The sequence below is a fragment of the Cololabis saira genome, chromosome 18, assembly GCF_033807715.1.
Source record: "Cololabis saira isolate AMF1-May2022 chromosome 18, fColSai1.1, whole genome shotgun sequence".
NCBI lineage: Eukaryota > Metazoa > Chordata > Actinopteri > Beloniformes > Belonidae > Cololabis > Cololabis saira.
This window is the reverse complement of record NC_084604.1, coordinates 23,043,235-23,064,074: the sequence shown is the minus strand read 5'-3', so window position 1 is coordinate 23,064,074 and position 20,840 is coordinate 23,043,235. Positions and strand designations below refer to the sequence as shown.

General features: G+C 41.7%; 1 protein-coding gene across 1 annotated transcript in view; it reads right to left on the bottom strand.

Annotated features, from left to right (window-relative positions):
• Positions 1-407: 407 nt before the first annotated feature.
• Positions 408-20,840, bottom strand: part of syne1a (spectrin repeat containing, nuclear envelope 1a) — a 135,460-nt gene continuing 115,027 nt past the window's right edge. Inside the window, exons 124-147 of the mRNA XM_061707319.1 lie at positions 20,681-20,775; positions 20,362-20,596; positions 18,645-18,839; positions 17,589-17,714; positions 16,277-16,432; positions 15,225-15,383; positions 14,970-15,136; positions 11,958-12,120; positions 10,718-10,905; positions 10,347-10,497; positions 9,642-9,824; positions 9,266-9,403; positions 8,865-9,056; positions 8,369-8,690; positions 7,955-8,023; positions 7,413-7,546; positions 7,128-7,254; positions 6,832-7,043; positions 5,363-5,569; positions 4,898-5,026; positions 4,313-4,576; positions 4,124-4,213; positions 3,486-3,544; positions 408-1,872 (exon numbers count right to left, since the gene is read on the bottom strand). Of these exons, the coding sequence (XP_061563303.1) occupies positions 1,584-1,872; positions 3,486-3,544; positions 4,124-4,213; positions 4,313-4,576; positions 4,898-5,026; positions 5,363-5,569; positions 6,832-7,043; positions 7,128-7,254; positions 7,413-7,546; positions 7,955-8,023; positions 8,369-8,690; positions 8,865-9,056; positions 9,266-9,403; positions 9,642-9,824; positions 10,347-10,497; positions 10,718-10,905; positions 11,958-12,120; positions 14,970-15,136; positions 15,225-15,383; positions 16,277-16,432; positions 17,589-17,714; positions 18,645-18,839; positions 20,362-20,596; positions 20,681-20,775 (4,050 nt within the window). The 3' untranslated portion in view covers positions 408-1,583. The remainder of the gene's footprint in view (positions 1,873-3,485; positions 3,545-4,123; positions 4,214-4,312; positions 4,577-4,897; positions 5,027-5,362; positions 5,570-6,831; positions 7,044-7,127; positions 7,255-7,412; positions 7,547-7,954; positions 8,024-8,368; positions 8,691-8,864; positions 9,057-9,265; positions 9,404-9,641; positions 9,825-10,346; positions 10,498-10,717; positions 10,906-11,957; positions 12,121-14,969; positions 15,137-15,224; positions 15,384-16,276; positions 16,433-17,588; positions 17,715-18,644; positions 18,840-20,361; positions 20,597-20,680; positions 20,776-20,840) is intronic.

The window sequence follows — 20,840 nt, the reverse complement described above, 5'->3', positions numbered from 1 at the left end:
ATAATCCAAAAGCAAATAGACAAATTTGTGTACACAAGTACATTTTCCTCAGGGGTTCTGGTTCCTGTAGGTCAGCAGCGGTTGCTCACCCTAGAAGCAAGTTCAAGCTGGACGCTGACAACCAGGCTCCTTCTGTTGCTTTCTCTTCTCAGTATGTTTACAAAAACAGTGCAAGATGTGCTCAGATTCTTGGAAATTTCCTTAATTATTTTATTTTTTATTTTTTTTAGCAGTCACACCACACGTAGTTGCCTTCACTCACAACTGGGAGGCTGTGGCTCAACATTATTTAGCTTTTCTTTTTCTTTTTTTGACTAAAGGAAATCTTTTCATCTCAACTTTAAAAAGTCAGAAATGCCCAGCTCAAGACCCAAATCAAGACCAGGAGTACACAAAAATAAATACTTCATGTTTTATTTGCAAAGAGAGTAATCTTCATGAATTAGCAAACTGTACATACATAAATAACCCTTTTCATAATTTCATTTTTTACAGATTCTGTTTCAACGATGCTGACGTTTCATCAGCGCAGAATAATTGTCGCAGTTATTACAAAGCGCACTCTCATGTTGCAGCCGTCTACCAAAACACTAGCAGTGATTGTTTGGCTTCCTTAAAAGCAGGGTATCTTCAAGCGCATGCTCAAACAGAAACATAAAAAAAACAAAAACGTCCTGTATTAAAAGGCATTCACATAATATACAAAGCAGATTTATTTTTTTTAAGTCACAAGGGCAAATCTTTTGTTTATAATTTTGTCATTAAGTTAAATACTGATTATAAAACTGAAATACAAGCCTTGGCTTTGGGGAAAGACGTCTGGACATGAGGGATTCAGTGCAGTACCTTTGACAGTGCTAGAGGTTCAGTTTTTAAGCTTAAACATGTGAAGACTTCATTTCCAAAGTCAGGCAACTTCTTTTAGGGAAGGAAAAAAAAAAACTTGGTTACACCTCACCCTTTAGGTGTTTTTTTTAATTTATTTTGTGCTCTTTCAGTCATTTCCTCAGAGCAGATCTTCAGATGTGTCATTTTCCCACCTCAGACTGAATGATAGCTACTCAAACTCAAAGTCTACTCTACATTTTACATGTACAATATCCAACTTTTAAGGTGGTGCTTTAGCTTAATCGTTGCTAACAAGCTATTAGCAGATTGAACACTAAATAAATAGTAGCAGCACTAAAAAAAAAAAAGCACAGCTGACTTTGGCTCCCAACATACAGTATATAAATAGTGCTTTGTTTTTCAACGGTTTGACAGGTTCAAACGAAATCTTAAAAAATAAAATAGACATTTAAGTTAAAACAACATGAAATATTTGGACTGAGGAAGAGGGATCTCCAGATGGAAGTCCACTTGTTCAGGAGTGTTTTTTTAAAGGGTTGAGGTGATTACAGGAGATCAGGTGTGCAACGTTAGTGGGACAGGTTTGCATATCACCTTTGAAGTACTTCATAATGCAAGTTATTCCCCAGCAGGGGGAGAGTTTGCTGCTCTAGGGCACAGGGTGAAGAGGAAACATTCACAAGAGTCAGTGGAGTCCTTGGCAAAGCAGTAGGTAGAGACAAGTTTGCTGCTCCTCATATGGGCGGAGGTCCGTTGGTGTAGCGCAACATTGGATGGAAGGAGCGGGCAAAGTTGTTGGCGTGGTGGCAGCTGTAGTCCTCCTCCGTCATGGGCACCAAGCAGGCCAGGCCGATAAGGAGCAGCAGGAGCAACTGGACAGGGAGTGCAGCCCTGAAGACCCGAAGCAGGAAAGACCGGTCCTTGGAGGAGGAGGAGGAGGAGGAGGACGTTGACGAGGAGACGCCATCCGGAAGGTCAAAACGGGAGGAAACGCAGCCAGCGGCGCCTGGTGATCCGCTCCGGCTGCAGGAAGACAGACAAAAGTGAAACACAGCAGAGAGCAGGCCTGACTTCACAAGTATTTACAAATCACCACCATACTATGAAACATGACATAATAATGTTGTTTTTCTTGCTGCAACTGAGACTGTGAATGTAATATTTGGTCAAAAATGCTCCAAAATTATGGATAAAAAGAAAGTGGATTAAGGACTCTTACTAGTACTCCAAATGATCAGACCATACATCACAACACATGTTCACTTGTTTCACAAAAAAAATAAATCAACTTTATCTTCTTTTGCCTCTCCAAAATCCTTATGTGGGGTTGTTGACAAGAAATCTGAAATATTCATTCTGGGATTTTAGGTAACTGAATAGAAGTTACCAAAAAGAACATGTTTAAAGCAAACATACAGAAATGCTGCACATAGACCCAGTTGGAGAGGTCAAAGAAGTCATAATGATGCACAAGAAGACCTGCAGACAGACACCAGCCACTAACACGTACATCAGAGATTTAACCACAAACATTCAGAGATAGTGGGCTGTGACTCGCTGGAGGGGAGGGGACTTTGGCTCTGGAGCCGACTATGTGGGAGTTCAATGCCACGTATCGTTCCAAACAGAAAAAGGAGAAATGCCAAAAGCCTCTCCAGAGAGTTTCACAGTCAGAGCCAAGTTTCAAGGGGAGGAACATCATGTTCTTACTGCAACTCGTCCTCACTGAGGCTGAAGGGGGTCAAACATCCCTTCATGCACTCGCTCTGCAGCCAATTCCATTAATTCTTCCTCCTTCCTACAATTCTGCAGCTGTAAGGAGGCATGTCTGCATCCTGTTTTAAGGTCAGACATCACCTCCTGCTTGGCTTCATGTAGTGAGCATACGTCAGTAGTTTCTGCTTCTTATACATCTATCAGGTTGAAACAAAGTTGTTATCTTTTTGGTAAAACACTCAGTACTAGCTTAAGCCAAGTCTTTATCAGGATGAAATTCAGAAATGGTGAGTCAGAAATGTCAGATGTAGGTGAGATCTGGAAAGGAAACGGAGGAGACACTTGGAGTCGAGGGAGCAGGAAACTCGGCAGGAATTAAAGCATCATATCCTGCTGTGAAACTATGAAGAGAAAGAAACAGGAAGGAAACGTGAGAAAGAAAACAAAGCTAAAGCCTGGAGCTGACAGCGGTCACTGAGGCTGAGTTAATGCCATCTAGTGGGTAGAGAGGGTACTATCAAGTCAGCTTCAAAAAAGAAGAGCAAACAGTATGACGGGGCAACATTTCAAGATGGTGTTTGAAAAGCAGCAGGGCAGAGAGAAGCAGTGAAATAAAACATTTAAAGGAGAAAGGATTGGCCTGATGTAGGCGATTCCCCACTCATTTAAGAGCTGGCAACATGGTCTCTAGAGTAAAGGAAGATCATGGAACACTGGCTTCAGCCTTGAAGCTTTTAATGAAAGAAACTATGAATCAAAATGATAAGATAACCCCTAATCTCTGACAGTAAATCACACATTGCTGAACTGACTGAAAATTAATTTTAAACGTAAAAAAAAATAAATAAATCAAGTCTCTAAGCAGGCGTAGCTTTGGTTCCACCATCGTCCAGTGTTTCTAGAGTCCAGGAGAGAGGTACCTGTGGCGCGGGCAGCTCTCAGGGTGTCCCGGGTGGGCCTGACTACTTTTGTCTCGGGGCTGTCACGTAATGAGCAGGGAGGGGTAAAAGAAAGAAAAAAAATGTTTCAGTCAAGGGCAAATAAAGACAAAGCCTCAGATGAGAGAAAAATAACAACATAAAAAGAGCCATATCATCGCTCGAGAAGGAATCATCAATAACCAAAGAGCAGCAGCATAATGAATGACGGTGATTGAGTTTTCTGAACCAAGAAATCTGGCTTCTCAGGACTAACTCCTAAGATTCTGCTTAAACAAGCTCAAAGTCAATATTTGACTAGAATTTACAATGCAACTAGGTAATTAATTTATTTTCCATGCGTGCATTTCAAAACAAGTTACATTTCTACATTTAAATGAAAAGCCAGATTATCTTGTAATTTTTAAGGCAGCACAAACATCTCATAAAAACGGGCGGATGTGTGAAATCAATAGTTTTTATGTACATGTTGGCAGAGCAATTGCAAAGAGAGAAATATGTCTTATTAAAATAAAGGGACGGGAATATCTATGAAATGTTTATTTTGGTAACACAATGAATCATTGGGAGCGTGAGGTCATTTGGCTTTTGTTCTTCATGGTACTTTATGAGATAATTACCAGTCGTTTGTGACTTTGGACGGTCGCCTGCGACCCAGCACTGGCGGATCCACAGATTTCTGATTGGACAGTTTCTACTGGAAGGAAGTCCTGAAAATAGACAAGACACATTTTTACTTTAATAACTATACAAAAAGGAAACTAATGCTGCAGCATGAAGTTGCACATCCTGTAGTGAGTCAGTCTGACCTGTCGTGCCTCCATGGACTCCAGTCTCTTCTCCAGCTCTTCCAGGTCTGAGCCAACCTCCCTCAGCAGGAGTCTCAGCCTGTTCCAGATCACATGAACCTTCTCCTGAGCTTCCAGACACTCACTGCCCTGAGGCTGGATCTGTTTCGGCGTTTGTGACTGCAGCAACAGAGTCTGAGGTTTAGTGTTGACCAGCAGCTGAGTCGACAGCTCCTGGAGGGACGATACTTTCTGCTGAGAGTCCAGCAGCTCCAGCTTGATTTGCTGTGGGATGATGAAGCAGACAGAGAAGTCTGACTGAGTGTCTGGGTTCTCGTGTATTCATCCAGTTTTATCTCTGTTTATTTTTATCTTATTTTTCAATTATTTAAAAGTTTGTAATGTTATTAGAAGTTATAAGGTGATATGATTTGAACGGTTTTTCTTTTTAATTCTGACTTTTGCTTTCATTTATGCCTTATTATGGTATTATATTTTTAGAGAAGAGGTTTTAAAACTGTGGTGACAGCTTTATTTGATTCTGTTTGATCCAGAGGTAAAGTATTTATATATATAAGTTCTAAGACAACATTAACAAAAACATACCGCCAGTGTTTTGTGATGAGCTCGTAATGTTTCACTATCAGCTTTGAGAGGGATAGGCACCACCTTGTTCCTCCTGCGGTCGATGTTCTCCAGCCACAGCAGCAGACCGTGACTCATTTCATGAAACTCCTGATAAACAAAACCAAATACATATTATGGGTTTAAAAATATTTTTTTTCCTTCTCTCTTCTTTTGGTCAAGTGTTTTAAATTTTGTTACGATGGGAAAAAATGTGCAAAGAATACAAGACGTTATTATGTGACATTTAAAATTTTCTTTACTGAGAATTTCTTCAAAAAGTGTTGTTTACATAATGATGAAACAGCAAAGGTGCACCTTGTACTCTCCCAAGGGCAAATACATTTAATCGCTTTCATTTTTTTCTTTTTTTGTGCAGCGGCCTCCAATTAGAAACCCAAAGTAAACAAACCATTCTCCTGCCGCTGCAGTCTGTGTTTTAAATACCTGACACTGCATCAGCGCCCTCTGCAGCTCCTCCCTCCAGTCCTCCAGTGAGCCGCCGAGCCGATCCCAGCGGGAGTTCATCTCTTTCAGCTGGTCCCGCAGCTCCCACGCTTCCTCAGAGTCGGGATCTGATTGGAGGAAGTCTGCACTGCTCAGGTTGATGGACAGGACCTCTGACTTGTGAGCATCCATGCCCTTTTGCAGCTCCTGATGGGAAGAGAAATTAAATTATTTGTGGCAGCGTATATGCACATGGGGAAAGAAATTATTTATAGTGGTGCTGATACATGAGCCAGACCTACGACGGAGTATTAGGGCCAAACAAAAAAACAAAAAAAGGAAATTACGAGAATAAAGTCATAATGTAATGAGAATAAAGTCGTAAAATTACGAGAATAAAGTCGTAATATTACGAGAATAAAGTCGTAAAATTACGAGAATAAAGTCATAATATTACGATAATAAAGTCGTAAAATTACGAGAATAAAGTCATAATATTACGAGAATAAAGTCATAATATTACGAGAATAAAGTCGCAAAATTACGAGAATAAAGTCATAATATTACGATAATAAAGTCGTAAAATTACGAGAATAAAGTCGTAAAATTACGAGAATAAAGTCATAATATTACGAGAATAAAGTCGTAAAATTAAGAGAATAAAGTCATAATATTATGATAATAAAGTCGTAAAATTACGAGAATAAAGTCATAATATTACGAGAATAAAGTCGTAATATATTATAAATATATAAATATAACTTCACAAGATGCTCAATATTCCTCATTTTAACACAGGGAGAAGAAGCTCTTCCTGTTAGAGTTTTCATAAATTATATTCTCATATATTACGACTTAATTCTCGCAACATTACGACTTTATTCTCGTAATGTTACGACTTTATTCTCGTAATTTTACGACTTTATTCTCGTAATATTACGACTTTATTCTCATAATATTACGACTTTATTCTATTACGACTTTATTCTCGCAACATTACGACTTTATTCTCGTAATTTTACGACTTTATTCTCATAATATTACGACTTTATTCTATTACGACTTTATTCTCGCAACATTACGACTTTATTCTCGTAATTTTACGACTTTATTCTCATTATATTATGACTTTATTCTCGTAATTTCCAATGTTTTTTGTCTTAGTTTGGCCCTAATACTCCGTCGTACAGACCAGAGTTTGTGGTGCTACTAGATAATATAAACTGCAGGGGTTAGGACACAGTGGATATACGTAACGTACCTCCAGATTGATTGATATTAATATGATAGGCAATATGTCACTAAGACCTTGCAAGCATAAAATGTTTGATAAAAAACTCAGGCATGTTGTGTAGGGGGGGGGGTTAAGGTGTGGGCGAAGAACAAAATATCTTTTACATACATATACATTCTGCCCAACTTGTAAAGTTTTCATGCAGCAATAAACACTCAATACAAACTGTACAAACCTTGAGCATCTTGATTCTCTGCTGGATGGTGTGTATGTCTGTGCTGAGTTTGAGACCTCGCAACTCGCCGAGTTCGACCTCCGACTGACCCAACCAGTCCCTCATGGTCTGCAGGTCTGATATAAGCTGCTGCCACTGCTGCAGGTTCTGCTTGTGTTTGTGTTTCTCGCTGAGGGACTGAGCCTGGATCAACTCCCAGCGCTCAATCACACCTACAGGTATTATTAAATAGTTCATTTAGTAGTCTGCTACACCATCAGAGAACTGTCCAGTGTGAACGTTTGTGTGCAACTGACCTGCGCTCTGTGTGTCTGTGCAAGTGGAGTTGACGAGTCCTGGCATTTCGTCCTCGTCTTCAGTCAACTCACCCTCTGCCTTCTTCACTGCATCTATGCTGCCACGACACTCCCCCATCAGACGCATCTGAGGAGATCATGAGAGTTAAGTATAATTTGTTGCATTTTCTACACTTTTAAGAAAAAAACACCTTTTTTAAATTCTAGACAAAAATTATAGGAATTTCAAGAACTACTACACCACAATGTGTATAGCGGATGTGGATAAATACGTGGAGCACTCACATATCCCATGTACGTGGACTCGCTGTCGGGGCTGGAGTGGTTGGTGTTGGCCTCTCTCTGCTGGAGGTGATAGCGTCCTGCATCCAGAGCCTGGTCCAGTTGTCTCAGACTGGTCTCTAGATGACCTGGCTCACCTGAACAAAAGCCACAAGCAAGTTTAGTACAAAAGGAAGCACAACATTTTCAATGCTAGTTTTCATTGACATGTGGATGGGTGTAAAAGGACAGTGAAATTGCATGCATTAGTCTGAAATGCAACTTAATCGCAAGTCAACATCATGGACAGCAAGATTAAAATTGGTTACACACTTGATTATAAATTATATGAATGACGAATGAAAAAAAACATAAAACAGAAGACATGCAATGACTGAAAGCAGCATTTAGTCGCATTGCATTATTGTTAAATTATTAAAAACAAAAAAAATGTTTAGCATAAAGCATTCCCTCCAAGTGTGGTAGTAAAGATCTGTAAAATAATTAAATAAATAAACTTTAGTTGGAGATGATGGCATGCTCTCCTAACTCATGCTGTTTCATACCAGAGGACGATTTCAATGTGTTCTCAGTCAGTTTTATATAGGCCTCTGGGCTCTCTGGAATAACTACATCTGGGGAGAGAGACACAACATTCTCTACTTAAATAAAGTAAGCGTGATTGGATTAAAGTGATAGGTGAAGTAGAGGGAGCTGGCACTGATTTCCTTCCTGCTGTGACAGCTCTCGCTCTGTCTGTTCTGTCTCTGAGTTTTGTCTCCTGTGTTGATATAAAGCTTATTAAGCCAGAAAGTTATCTGATTCAAGAAATGTCTCCATTTGCAGATTACTGAACACCAAATCACAAATCGCATGACTCATTCAAGGTGTTAGGAAAATATTTGAACCCCAGAAATACACATGAATACACAAAAACAGAAAAAAATGATCCTTTGTTTAGTCAGTAGAGTCAGACCAACCTGAGAGCACCGTGGCAGTCGTCCTCAGATACTCAACCTCTTCATCTTGCCCTCGGCTCCTCTTCTCCGTAATGCCTCTACCTCCAGGACTGTCAAGGCCTCTGCTCAGGTCATAGTCATGGTCCCACTCTAAGGGGATGGAGTCTACGCTGGCCGGGGTGTCTCGTCCAGAGCGGTCGGCCCGGATCAGGGCTGCCGTGGCCGAGGCCGGGCGGCTGGACGTCCGTGGCAGGGTGGAGTCGCCCCATTGCAGTTCGGAGAAATCTCCACCTTCCTCGATGTCCAGCTCTCTGTCTGAACCATCAAGCTCATCATCCGCCAGCTGAAAGAAACAGATGAAAAGAAAACAGCAGAACAAAAAGACAGTTTTACTTAGTTAAACCTGCATCATTGCTTCTAAATGCATTTCAGCATTTCCACTGAAGTAACATTTGTTTCATTGTTCATTTAGATTGCAAGGGACTGTTATGTCTGATCTATGTGCATCTTCACTTACGGGCAGTCGCGTGAGCTTCTTGTAGTATCTGTCCACTCGTCCGAACACTTCCTGGCAGTATCTCTGCAGCTCTTCCAGCTCCTCCTCGATGACGGCTGCGTCCAGAGGTTCGCTCTTCTCAATCAGAGCTTCACCCTGCCTGAACACTAGCTCAATCTTTGCAGTGTTTAGATAGATCTCCTGTTGGAATGCCTGTGTGAACATATAATAATCTATTATCATCCTTGTTTTTTTTCCTGGAAGGGGTATCTGTGATTTATGCAGCCTGTTACATTACATACTGTTCCCATTAGATAAGCCAGGCACAGTGGTACAAGTCAAAATGATGAACATTTTCCATTTACAGTAGCAGAGTGAAGATAAAAAGAAAAGAAAGATTCAAAGGTGACGTCTGCTCTTACCCTGAGCTGTTTTATTTTGGCCTGTACGTCACACTCAGAGAAATGCTCTATGTTGGTTAACTGGAGGTCCATCTCAGTGAGCCACACCAGGATACTGTCACGTGCCGTCTCAAACTCCTCCCTCTGGGTAATGAAGTGCTGGATAAACAGACACAGACAAATAACCCATCGTTTTTTGTTTATTGTTGCATCTTCCTGTATAAATCCACGAGGAATGTAAAGATTCAGAATATAATTTTTCTATACTTGCATTGGCTTAAAGGAATAACAACAGTTTGTCAGTTTTGGAGGAGAGGAAATCACATCTAATCACCCTTAACTGCAAAATAATCTCAAAACCTCAGAAATGTTGAGCCCACTGCTCAGACTGTGCTACCTTTAGTCTGCGTAGGATGGCTGCCACCCTCTTCTGCAGGTTATCCCATCGTTTGTTCCCATCATGCACCATTTCCCTGAGACGGCAGGAAGAGTCTGTGCGGTTCTCGCGGGCCAGACGCCGGTATTGTTTGTTGATGAGCTCCAACTGTGTCAGGCATTCCTGCACCTGCCGTTGGAAGGCCTGCAATGAAAACACAAACACAATATGACTCTCTTGATACAGCATATATTCAAATTTTGGATACATTTTGTTTTCATAAGAATTCAAACAAAACCTTTAAAGAAATGTTTTAATCAGATAATCAGGTCCTATTTGGTACAACATGACTTATCCTGTTTTGATCAGCGTTGACAGCTGTTATATTTTAAACCGTTGGGGTGCTAAAATTTACTGTTAAACTAAAATTAAATTTCCATTCAGGCATAAACAAAGCATGTGGGATTGGCTCAGGTCAGACAGTCAGCTAGCAAGAATGTGCACGTGAACAGTGATGGACTGTAACAGCTGAGCAGACGGGTGCAAATGAGTTTGAGCAACATGACACCCTTCCTTCTCTCAGTTCCTTCAGCGCTGCTGTCGCCGTCTAGAGATCCTCAGGACTGTGTTTGAGCAGGGAACTTGAACAACTTCACAGCATGCACATTTTAAGATATTTCAAACAAATTTAGCAATATTAAATGTAAACATGACAAGAAGACAAACCTCAAACTTCTTGAGCTCCTCTTTCGCGATGGTATAGAGAACTCCAGACGAGTTGGGCAGGGCTGCAGTTCTTTCTGACGTCTTCAGCCAGTCCTCAAACCGGGAATAATCATCCAGAAACTTCTGCCACAACCTCCATGTCTCCTCGATCCTACACACAAACAAAGATCAAGACATGAAGGAAGCGGTGCCACGCCCTTTCTATAGGATACATCTAAAATATACACACCACTACGTTATTATTAGTCGCTGTGACAGTAGCATACTTTAAAATCTAATAAAAGGAATGTTCCCAAAACTGTTTGAGGGTGTGTTTGAATGTCATCACCAGTGTGTAAAAAAAGCCAGCTGTAGTGTGAATTTAAACTGACTTGAGCCTCCGTTCCATGGACATGGCACAGATGGTCCTCCAGCGTCTGTCCAGGCCTCTGGTGGTCTGCTGGATGGAGTCGCACTCGGCCTCTGTGGAGCAGGCATCGCAGTCATGCAGCAGGACTTCACACAGGTTCAGCACAGACGCCACACCTGTGCTGTGTTTCTCTATGTCCCGCTGCAGCTCCTGCAAAACATACAGAGTAATAACTTAAAGGGGACCTATTATGAAAAACACGTTTTCTCTTGCTTTAACATATATAAAGTGGTCTCCCCTCAGCCTGCCAACTCAGAGAAGGAGGAAAGCAACCAAATTCTGCAGTGTCTGTACAGCCGCCCGGATGAGCCATCCAGTCTGATGTGGCTTCTACGAGCCGTTCAGATTCTGCTCCCTTTCGTTACGTAACCAAAATGCAATTTACATAGGTTGGCTTCCGATGCGTGAAACAACGCCCACAACTAACTCTAGCCAAAACAACAACAACAACTAACTCCACCGGCCGGAGCTTCCGCCATTTTTTCGTAGCGGTGTATCGCCTCATTCAGGCAGCCAATCAGCACAGTGCCTCATTATCATAGCCCCGCCCACTCAGAATCCCTCATAGATAATGAAGTTAGAGAATAGGATGCTAAAGACATGGCTCAGAGGCTGAATTTCTCATTTATTTAGCAAAAACAATCAAAAGCTTGTTTTTAAGACATTCAAGGCCTGTTTAAAATAGGTATTAGATGCCATAATAGGTCCCCTTTAAGTTTTACTGCACTACTTATAGTGTGCAGATAGTGTAAATCCAATCCGTGTAGCTAGCTCAGCAGCTCCGTGGGAGGAAGGAGGTCCGTGGGGTCCCAGAGTCGAGCCCAGATTTAGAGCAGCATCTTGGCAGCATGATGTCTACTGACACCACCTACTGTTCGCTGACTTTAAACAAAAAGCTAGAGATGCATGCATGAGTCATGCTTTCATGTACTCATGTGCTCGAGTGTCACTCATCTTTCACAATTACAGTTTGACGCACGTGGTCTTCCTAAAAGTTTGTTTTCGCATAAAAATACGAACAATGCTCACATCTGCTGGCTAGTGTGAGTGAAAATAGATACGCATGACATAATAGTCAAGTTCTGCAAGATATTTAATACCTAAAAAGAGAAAGAGCCAGTGAATTTTAAAAGCCCATGAACACATAAGTGATATACTCTGTGCAGCCTGCGACAGTTTGCAAGTGCAGTTACAGTACATGCCTGCTGTTGGCTGAGTTTCCTCTGAATCTCCTGGTCGTTGCAGGTCTCGTAGACGATGGGCCTGGATAGGTCGGTCTCGATGTGAGAGAGCCAAGAACGCAGGCTGCTCATGTTTTTCTCCAGCTGCTGCACTGCCACAAGGGTCTCCCGCAACTTCTTCACCCTGGTGCAGAAACAAAGTCATGTGGCAGGTTAGTGTCAGGATATAAGACAACTCAGAACAGATGTTTATCGCTGCTCACTTTTGTATTAAAGCATGAGAATTTATTAGAATGCACTGATACGTAAGAGGAAGTGGGCCCTTTTGAAAATGTATATTCTGAAATGTCATGCCATGGTATAAACAAAATCATTTAGTCTCTAACAGGACAAAATTAGGTAAATATAACCTCAGATGAACCACACATAACATACACGAATACACTCGATATTTAGCAAAAAGGGAACCAAAACAAAGAGTGGAGAAATTAGTTACATTCAATACCTTGTAGAATTATCTTTTTCATCAATAACTTGAAATATGTATTTATCATCCCATCAGTCTTTCACATCATTGTGGTTTTGCAGGCATTTGTTTACACACACCTCTCTCAAGGTCTTGCCACAGCACTTCATTTCACCACCTTGATTCTTTTCCTTTTCAAACACTTGTAGATTAGACTCTGGTATGCACCTTAAACGTTTTCAGTTCCTAAATTATTTCTCTATATTTGGAACGACCCCTAATCGTTTGTAAACATTCTTATGAAAGCAGCGGTGATGTGTTGAGTTACTCCACACACCGCTTCTGCATTTTGACTTAGTTTTTGTTGATGAGCACAAGGAAGTATGTTTCACATCTTAGCAGATATACTTGTTGGCAAATGATGAAACCTTAACTTTGCACGTGCCAGACACGATCACTGCAGTCATGAGCTCTATATTAGCCAACTACAAATTCCAACATCAGTCTGATGAGATGGTGAGAGTTGCATTGCTTTGCAGGGTGAGGCGCACCGTGCGACACGAGTGAAACAAACAGATCTGGTGAGAGTTAAGGCTGCACAAGTTGAATGCATAACTCGAATAAAGCCCATCTTCTTTTATGACTGGATACTGTAAGCAGATTTTTAGTGTTAACAGGGGTAATGTGCCACATCTTAGATGCTGCATTGTGTCAGCTGCACTCCACCCTTCACATCTCCCAAATTAAAAATGAGCCAAGACAACAAATCATATGCTTCACACCCATCATCCACCATAAGCACCAATCCTCCAACACAACGTGCAAACAATTCACTTGCATATTATACGGTGCTTTGACTTGTATATTGTAAACAGCTGCTCAGCTTCACCGCAGCAGACGAAATGACGAGGGTTCAGATAATTACGTTTTCCCTAATACCAACATCAACACTTCTTTTAAGCACCAACTACACTGGTTCTGCCCTCATCATGAGGCTGAAATGACAAAAATGTACAGGGAGGAGCAAAAAACTTGTAGATCCAGTTGCTACATTTATGTCTTATTCTACACACAAGAAATGCAAATTGTGTTAATTATGAGTTTAGTAAAAAGTTAAATACAACATAATAAATCTTAAGATGGTGAGAAAAAACATTTATGGGCAAAGATCAAGAGTCCAATTGCTTGTTTTGTACACTATATTAAACAATTTAAGCATAAATTATCAAAATCATCCTGCCTGTTGACATCGCAGTCACAGTCTGGCAGATCCTCTTCACTGGGATATCCTGCCATGTTATCAGTCGCCAATTCCAAAACCATGGGGGCGCAGAATTCCCCAAAACGACGTTAATATCAGGAAGGGTCAGTGCGTCAATCCAAACACTCCTCTCTTTCATGAGCAAGTTCCACATGGGACTCTTTCTAAACTGTCTGCACAGAGTGGGAGGTTCACCAGGTAGTGGAGGGGTGGCACAACTGGGACTTATCGACTGTTGCTCTCCAAGGTTAAAAAAGAGATCCCAATGCAGCCCTGAGTGTGTGTGTGTATGTGCATGCATGTGTGTGTGTGTGTGTGTGTGTGTGTGTGTGTGTGTGTGGTGAGTGCCTGAGGGTGACAAATGTGGCTGTTTCTAAAAAGAGACTTACAGTCAGAGGCATGTGCTGCAGAGCTGGAGTGTGTCAGGATATCAGACACAAGAAACACACTGTAGGAGTGTGAACATGAGCAACGGCTGCAGGCTCCACGGAAACATGAATTTAAATCCACAACGCACAACAAGAAGACGGTTTTCCAATCGAACATATTTGCAGAAGGATAGTAATAAATAAATCGACCAAAAAAAACAACAAAATACAAAAAACTAAATCCAAGCGGGTGATTTGTTCTCTTGACGAAAGCAACAAACTGTCTGTTCTTGTTGCAAAGGAGGGAAATAAAAGACAAAGAGAGTGCAGCTGTCTGTATGAGGTCAGAAACATTCCCCCTCCTGCTTTCCTCTTCCAGGACAGTCCCAAAGGGCAACAGCCAGAAGAAAGCCACGGAGGGCAGCTGGGATAGTTAAGAGTCACAGTTTGGGTTAGGTCAACTCCCAACCAAGAAAGAGGAGTTTATATTTTTCACAAAAAGCATAAATACAATAAATCCTAACAAAACCAAAAACTGCTTCTTTATACTGCTTAAACTGTGGTCCGCAGAAGAGAGTCCCAAAAACAAACAAGAAAGGGAAAAGTCGAGGAGGAATGAGTGATGTGATGCTACTCCGCTTGGTATGCGGCTCCACTGAAGGGATTTCCCCCTGACACCATAAACAAACACAGAAAGTGACTTGGCAACTCTGTGGGAAAATGAGTTCCCCATAGTTGTGGAGTCAGTTTCAGAGGTGCCTTAGCTGTCCACACTGAGAGCTGATAAAACCCTCCTAAACATTTATCAAACTCTTTGAACCGTGCATCTGAGGCAGTTTAGGACACATTTACTGATTCATTTTCTGGTTTGGCTAATCAGAGACTCCTTTCAAACACACTCCCCTTTTCTCTTGGTCACAAGAGTCCTGCAGACCCACCTGGCGGCTATAAGATCCAGCAGGTGTTGCCAGCGCTCGCTGACTTTGCTGAGCTTGTGCTGGATCTCTGCGGCCTTGCTGTCCTGGCTGGCCCGGGCCAGGCGCTCGCCCATCACCTGCAGGTGCTGCTTGTTTTCCTGAGATACGCTGATCTCCTCTTGGTAGTCCTGATGGAGGAACGGCAAACATGATGGACCATGTGCTATAGTTCTATCAAATGTCAGGTATCATTTCTTTGAAGACCCTTGAAATTACCTTGCGTAGCTTTTCAATCATCTCCGCGATACTGATGTCTCCATTCTGAGAGACTTTGCTCTCCATCTGTGTGAGCCACTCACACAGTTCCTTGTTCTTCTCATTGAAAACGGCCCACTCGTTCAACTTCTCGCTCACCTGTTGCCTGCGCAGGGAAAGCTGATGGGACAAAACCGGGAGAAAAGGTGAGAGTTTGGACAGAGGACAAGAGATGAAACGACAGAAGAAGAACATGAGAAGAAAATGGTATCAGCGAATACAAAAGAAGGAGGGAAGTAAATAAATTGATGGCATGAATAGAAAATATATAATAAATTGATGTCTGACACAGCACAGCATAAGCCAAGATAACAGCATAAAATTGACTCATGCAGGACGCACAATGCATCAACGCTTTGTTAATTGCTCAAAATATCACAGTTTTCATGCCTGCAGCATTAGCCATGAACAGCAAAGGTAAGCACATTTCAACTCTGGCTAATGCACCACTGCTACTATCACTGTGTCTTCAATAAGAACTTGCTCTGGTTTAAAATATTATTTTCCCTTCACACTATAAAACACTACATCATTTCTTGTATCAATCTGCCTGAAAACATTTAGATTTAGCTCTTTGAGGCTGCCCTTTGGTCAGCTGATCAATCAGAAAGTAAAGCTTTGAATTCTTTGTTTGAGGTGTACCACAATTACTGGTAGGGAGGCGTTATACAAGCGAGCTATGTGATGATGTAGATACATCACAGAAACGAGCCGTGAATACCAACACTGGGAGACAATCAGTCCCTTGAGGGTTGAATTAGAAGCATAAAAAAGAGGTCTCCTTATGAAGGATAGGGAAAAAAGCATGATGGATATAAAATATACAACATGGATATACTGATTTTACATCTCTTGTGAATGCCAAAGCCTGACAGAATATGCTTAAGATGGAAAATGTGCACAAAAAAAGAAAAATCAATAAGTAAATCTAATATCCCTGAGAATGAGCATTTTAAATATTTACTGGGGAAAGGAAATCACAAACATTTACAGCATTTGTACTGTGTCTGTACCTGATGGGAAACCTCCTCCCACTGACGCTGCAGCAGCTGGAGGCGTTCCTGTAGAACTGTGATGTCATCCCCACTGACCACGCCCTCCAAGGAGTCTCTCAGCAGGAACAAGGAAGTAAGGTCATCAGTCCAGCCGTCCACACCATTTTCCAGCTCCTGCATCCATAGTAACGGAGGAAAATAGTGATGCACTGCCTTTGAACGCAGAGATGGAAACTACAATCGCCTGCCAGGAGGGATTTATGCCCTTGCAGCCAGCAACAAAGCGGGACTGCTCAGCTGCTTCACAACCAGAAATAGTGACAAAACGCAAAACAGCAAACAGCCGGGGAATATTACAGCAACGCAACTTACAAAAACAAAGACGTCTGTCTGAAAAGCACTAAGAAAAGAAACAATAATCTGTATAAATAAAATATCTCCAATCAAAGGTGAGGGCAGGATAAGGTAACGGACGCATCAAACCTTGCATCTCCTCCTGCTTCGTCACTGTGACGCCTCTGCTGTGGTGTAATAATTTGTTGACCCAGAGAATGTCTCCATTACACAAGATGCACGCAAAAAGGGAGCACACCAAAGCTCACATGTGAACATACACCCCCACGGCAAATGAGGATGCTCTCGCTCTCTTTCTCTCTCATGCGCACGCAAGCTCTCTCTTTCTGGCTCCCCACCCCCCTCTCTCCTCAGCTGGTGCTATGTGCAGCTACACACACAGTCGGCCTGCTCCTCCCCAAGGAGCTGAGGACATGCCAGCGTGTTTCACTTATGCAAATGTTCCAGTGGTTAACTGCAGCTGAAAATGATAATTACCTTCATTTTTGCACAAAAACTAGATGATTTCTCAAGAAGCAGATACAAAAAGATGAAGTGCAGCCATTATTATCATCATTAACCCTGAGATTTATAAAGAACTCTTTCCTAAGACAATTTAAGAAATAAAATAATGTATGTAGTTAACACTATAAATAGTAAGCATTCATTAAAAAAAATGGCATAAATGCCAGACACTCTACTACAGCTTCCTACAGGAAAATAAATACTGCTCGACTAATGAACAAGCGAGGTCATATGATGGCAAACAGATGGATACAAATGCTTTTTTGTTTTTTCCCCTTTGCTGATCTGTTTGTTACTGATTTGTCCTCACAGCCAGATTAAACAAGTAATTAAAGGACAAGTCTGAGTCCTTGGATGTGTGTCTGTGTGTAAATGTGAAAGAGAGAAAGAGCCAAGCACGTGTTTGATGAGACAAAAAGGGTGATAAGTTCAACTACAAGGTGTGTGCGTTTGTGTTTTCTTTTTTTCTCACCTTGCATCTGATTTGCTCCGAGTGTAGCTCCTCATGGAGGTCAGGCAGTGGCACGGACAGCTTTTTCTTAAAGGCCCTCAGCTTCTCCAGTGACACATCTATGCCCTTCTCACATCGCTCCCAGTTCTACGCGAACACACAAAGAATTACGGTGAAAACACACAGACGCACACTACAGGCCTTCTTACGCACGCACAGAGAAGTTGCTATAAATTATTCCTGCCGCTGCAGTGGCGACGTCAGCAGAGCACACAATCATCAACTGACCCTGAAGTCCTATCACTTATCATGGCCTCCATGGCCCTTTCAGCTCCAAACCTCCCCGAGCAGCATTGTGAAAAAGAATGACAAAGCACAAAGCCAGCAGCCGGGGAAGAGAATTAAGAGCTCAATAACAAAAGGAGGCGGTTGTGCTCCAAATGGGGTGGATTAAAACTATTTTTAGAATCTAATAACACTGCAGTTCAGAATAAAAGACGGCAATACTCGGAACAAAAGTTTAAATAAGCAGCAAGAGCCTGTAACAGACAGAGTAGATGTCTAAGCGCAATATAAACGCTATATAAAAGAAATCTCTATTGCAGCCTATTAAATCCACCTCTCAAGGCTCAAAACATCTCAGCTAACTGCAATGTGTCCCATTAATGTGTGTGTGCTGACACGAATGTGTGCCCTTGGCTGGCATTCTTACAATGTTGCCCCGTTGTTTGTGTGCAGAAATGCTTAGCTATTTGTGTGAGAACAAAAGACTCCACCAGACCTGTCTTTTCAAGACTTGAGGTGCAATGCTGCATAATGAATAACCTGTCTTCACCTTCCTAGATGCACAACCAGGCAGATTCATTAAAGGTGCAGATGGGCCAATGCCCTTCAGCACCCTCCACACTGAAGAATATTGCTTAGCCTGCAACATCTGTGCGCTAGTAAAACTTATCAAGCCTGCAACAAGGCATTTCAAAATGTGGCATTCTCTTAGCCATCCGTTTAGTCACTTTAATGATCAAAGTCATAATCATAGTAGAAAAAAAATATACAAAGGTGAATCTAAAGTGAGACCTTGAGCGAGCCATGCAGTTCCCTCCTCTGCTGATCAAGGCGGTGGTGGGCGTGCCTCCACTTGTCCTGGATCTCCATGAGCTCTGTCTGCAGAGTGTCCTCGGCCTTGCTATCGGCTGACAGCAGCAGACTCCTGCCGGCCTCCACGGTCAGGATGTAGACTCCTTGCTGCCTATGAAGCACTCGCTCTCTCAGCTGGAGGATCAAGGGGCAGAACAGATGTGGGTTAACTAAGGGGCTCTACGGTTGGAGACAAGATGAGGGTTTATTAGTAAAAATGTATAATAGTTTTACAGGATGCAGTTTAGTGGGCAATCAGATAGAATAAACATAATGTTTAAGAGTTATGATTTGACAATTTAGGGTGTTGCATCGCCTTCATTATTCTAGAGTGAGACTTTCTCAAATGTTTCCCAATGTAGATCCCACGTGTGACAGGTGTACGGCCTCTCCTGCCTCCCTAGCACACACAGTCTGGCTCTGTCCCATCCTGCAAACCTATTGGAGCTCCATCTTTACAACGCTGTCAGAGGTCTTTCAAACTGTAATTCAACCGGATCCTCTGATAGCTATCTTTGGTATAGCGGGAGGGGAGAATGAGAATCTCTCTGGAAATAAACTCAAAATAACTACATTTGTCACCCTGTTGGCCCGGAGACTGATCCTCCTGAACTGGAAGAATCCTCAACCACCGAGCTGGACTCAGTGGCTGAGAGATGTGAGGCAGCACCTTGTATTGGAAAAACTGAGATTTGTGTTGCAAGGCTCCCCAGATAACTTTGAGAGAACCTGGAAACCATTTATGGATTACATTGAAACCAAGCTTTAACTCTCCCACTTTCCGGTATACATCGCCGGATCAGGCCTGCAATTTGGGACCACGGCCCAATGTCTAGTTAAAACTCTTTTAGCCCATCAAGTTGAGAAAGCCCTGAACTGCCTGTCTGTCTGAGTCTGTATGGATTTTTTTTCTTTTTTTCTTTTGAATTGAAGTGTCTTGTAAATTGTTGGATGTCTGTTATGTTTTATATGTTTAAAAGAAAAAGCCAATAAAAAGAGTTAAAAATAAATGATTTGAAAATTTGGGGCTCAGCAATATCAAACTAGGTTAAAAGTATTTGGTTAGTAGTACTCAGTGGCTCAACGACACCATGTTTTTTCTGAAGCTGGAAAAGATTAGATATTCACTGAAGGGTAGTTGTAAGAAATTTTATAATAAGTGGCTTCCCTTTCTTACATTCTTCCACTCTCTCCAGTCCCTGCCTCCTGATTGACGGATCCCCCCTCCCTCTCTTCTTTCATTCCTCTCTTTCTTCCTCCTTTTTATCTATTTATTTACTTTTCCTTTGTTTTTGGGGTTCGTTTTTCTTTGTTTTTGTTTTGTTTTTTTATCTCTCCCCCTTTTTATTCATATATTTTTTTAATTTATACTGTGCAGCTTTGATACTTAAATATTACTTAGAATAATTTTCATTTCTTTGTCATTAATTTGTGTGGATTTTTTGTTCTGTTGAATCAAAAAAAAAAAAACATCCTAGGAGGTAGACTGTATATTCTGTATGTTGTATGACTATGTTCTACTGTGCCTTACCCCCTAATAAAAATATTAAAAAAAAAAAAAAAAGTATTTGGTTAGTTCTTACAACATCTATTTCTAAGAGAATAACTACTTCAGAGGCAAAGTGTGAATGTGAGTCCTGTGTTTTGCTGAGCTGACCTGTATCTGACCGAGCAGATCTCTGATTTGCTGCAGTGCCACTGGTTCTCCTGGCTGATGTATGTCTGTGTCACGGGTCACTTCTTGCAGCCACCGCCGCAGCTTATCTGCCATCTCTTGGTAGTTCTGCCACTGGCGCACCAGACTATCGATGATGCCTCTCCGCTGCTGGGCCTGTCTCACCACACACTGCCATTGATTGCTCAGCAAGGCCAGCTTCAGACTGAAGTCGTCACTGTTGGTGAGACAAGAAGGCAAACCAGATGTCACAGCTTGTAAATTTGGTTAAATTAGTGTATATTTCTCTTTTGCCGTTTACCTTTCATCCACTTGTCCTTGGTCCAGCAATTGATGCCCATCACTGATGATGGAGTAAAGAATCTGCTGTCTGCTGAACATCTCTGCCTGGAACAACTGCAAGCATACAGGCATGAATAAAAACATCCACGAAATGCAGAATAACGAGTGTGCACAAAGAC